Source organism: Hipposideros armiger, unplaced genomic scaffold (genome assembly GCF_001890085.2).
Source record: "Hipposideros armiger isolate ML-2016 unplaced genomic scaffold, ASM189008v1 scaffold_282, whole genome shotgun sequence".
NCBI lineage: Eukaryota > Metazoa > Chordata > Mammalia > Chiroptera > Hipposideridae > Hipposideros > Hipposideros armiger.
Genome location: NW_017731632.1, coordinates 1,600,292 through 1,602,828, shown reverse-complemented (window position 1 = coordinate 1,602,828; position 2,537 = coordinate 1,600,292). Strand labels below are relative to the sequence as shown.

General features: G+C 68.6%; 1 protein-coding gene across 1 annotated transcript in view; it reads right to left on the bottom strand.

Annotated features, from left to right (window-relative positions):
• The window catches only part of NKX1-1 (NK1 homeobox 1), a gene marked incomplete at its 5' end in the record, with an annotated part of 3,300 nt that extends 765 nt beyond the window's left edge, over positions 1–2,535 (bottom strand). Inside the window, 2 exons of the mRNA XM_019657948.1 lie at positions 1–226; positions 2,220–2,535. Of these exons, the coding sequence (XP_019513493.1) occupies positions 1–226; positions 2,220–2,535 (542 nt within the window). The remainder of the gene's footprint in view (positions 227–2,219) is intronic.
• Positions 2,536–2,537: the final 2 nt, after the last annotated feature.

The following is a 2,537-nucleotide window of genomic DNA, read 5'->3' as shown; positions in this document are numbered from 1 at the left end:
GCCTCGGCCGCGCCCGGACAGCCCGACCCGCGGGCCGCGAGGCCGCCGCCGCCTCCCCGCGCTTCCTCCGCGCTGCGCGACGCCCCCGCCTCCGGCGCCTCGTCCTCGTCGTCGTCGTCGTCGGGCGCCTCGTCCCCGCTGTCCGCGCTCGGGCTGCGGCCCCCGCCGCCGCCGCTGCTGTAGCCGTTGGCCTCGGCCTCGTCCGCCTGATGGGGGTCGCCGGCGTCTGCGGGCGGGGACGGACGGGGCGGGGGAGGACAGGACAGTTAGGACCCGCGCCGCCCTCCCGGCTCGCCCGCTCCCCCCGGGTCCGTTGCCGCCCTCCGCGCACCGCCCGCTGCTGTTTCCTCCTCGGCCGCCCGCGCGCCGCCCTCCGCCCGGTCCTCCTTTCCTCAGGTCCCCGCGCTCTCCGAGCCCCGCGCCTTTGCCCGAGCGGGACCCGCCGGTGCCGCGGGGTTCCCGGCGGCGCGAAAGCGTAGATCGATCCACGGTGCAGATACAAACTTAATTAAACTCATTTCGTGTAATGTACAAACTAGTTAAGGGCCATTTAATTTATTTCGGCGTATATTACCCTCCAATTACGGCGAGGCGCGGGGCCAGCCAATTACCGGGCATTTAAGAGCCGCGGGGGCCACAGGCCTGGGGTGGGTTGGAGCAGGCCACCGGGAGGGGACTTCTGGGGACCAAAATCGGCTGCCCCGGCCCCGTCTCTACCTCAAGCTTCCGGGCTGGAACTTGGCCTCCCTTGGACCCTCTGCGGAGGCCCCTGCGGGCCTGGCCTTGTGCAGAGGTCCTGGCTTGGGAGGTGGGGGTCCTGGGCAGTGCTGGCACCGCGTGGGGTGGGAGTCCCCGATAGGCCCACAGGCCAAGTCCAAGCAGAGGCCCAGCAGCGGCTGCATTTTGAGTCTCCGAAATTTGGAAGGAAGTGGCCTGGGCAGGGCTTTGGGGGGCATCTATGCAGCTCGCACCCCCACGAGTACCACCATGAGAGAAGCCAGGGCAGGCACCCTACACTGTGCCACTCAGTGGGGCACCAAGGCCTCGCTGAGGGGTCAGGTTGGCACCGAGAAACCAGAAAATAAAGCACAAATTCAGTCCTGGCAGATTCATCCAGGGCAACGGCAGAGGTTTGCAAACCCACAGGGCAGGCGTCCTGGCCCCCCAACCCACACCCCATAGCAGGAACGAAGACCCTGAGAGCACCCTGACCTCCAGCCTCTGCCCTGTCCAAGGGTGGTTGAGGGGGCTTAACCTAGCTTCCTCCCTGAGCCGGCAAGAGACGGGGCCTTCCTCCGGGCTCGGGCTCCCCATGCGGGTGGAGGCTCCCAGCGCCGGGGCCAGGCCGAAAGCACCAGGGTCCCCTCCACCCGCCTGGGCTGCCGCTCCTTCGGCTCAGCCCCACCCAGAAGGAGCGGAGTGCAGGGACCCAGGCCCCAGTCCTACCCGCCCTGCGCTCCGGTCCTTCCAGCGAGGGGCCGGGAAGTTGGCGGGAGGAAGGGCTTGGGGGGGGGGTGCGGGGGGCACCAAAAGCAATCAAGAGCCGGTCGAATGCAATTCTCGATCAATAGCGGCCCCTAATAAGTGTAATAGGTTTTAATCGAGTAATTATCCGAATTTTGACCCTATAATTTAGATGTTCGGGGGGAGTTTGCAAGGTGCTTGAAAGAGATATGCATGCCGCCGTAATGGGATATCGACCCGGCCGGGGCGCGGGCCGCCCCATTACCGGCCGCTTTCCGCCGCTAAGCACATTTCCCCTTAACTGTAATCGAAGGGATTTAATTGTTTTTCCAGAGATAACCAGCATTTTGTCACAATTAGTCTGATTTGTCCAAAACGAAAAAAAAAAAAAAAGGAGGAAAGCAGGCCTCCGGCGGCTGCAGTGGGGGCGGGGAGGTCGCGGGCCAGCCGCCACGCACGTCCCCTTCTCAGGCACCTGCCACCCTCCGAAGCTGGAGGCGCGCGGTGGGCAAACCTCGGCCGTCCTGCAGCTCCGCAGCCCCGGGCCCGCCCGGCAGAGCCATCGCGAGGCGCGGTGCGCGGCGGGCCCCAGAGTCCGGGTCGGACGGAGGCCGCGGGCGGGCTGGCGCGGACCCCGCGCGCTGCGAACTTCCCCCCGAGCCTCGACCCCCGGCGCTCCAGGCTCGCCGAGGAGTCCCGGGAGCGTCAGCGCGTAGACACGGCCCGTCCCCCTGCTCCGGCCGCGTCCTACTCACGCGGGGGCTCAGCTCCGGCGGCGGCTCCGGCTTCTCCAGCGGCGGCGAGGGCGCGGCGCTCCAGCTCCTCTGCGCGCGGCGGGCGCCCTGGGGCGGGGGCGACCGGGGCGCACGGGGCCGGGGCGCACGCGGCGGGCGCCAGCAGCACACAGCGGCGTCTCCTGCTGTTGAACTTGTTGGGGTCCAGGATGTCCAGCACCGAGAAGGAGGTGGGGCGCGGCGGCAGGGCGGGACGGGCCGCCCCGGCCCCCTCGGGCACCGCGGGCACCGTGTCGCTGGCAGCTAGCGGCGGGGCCCCGGCCCGGGGGAAGGCAGGCA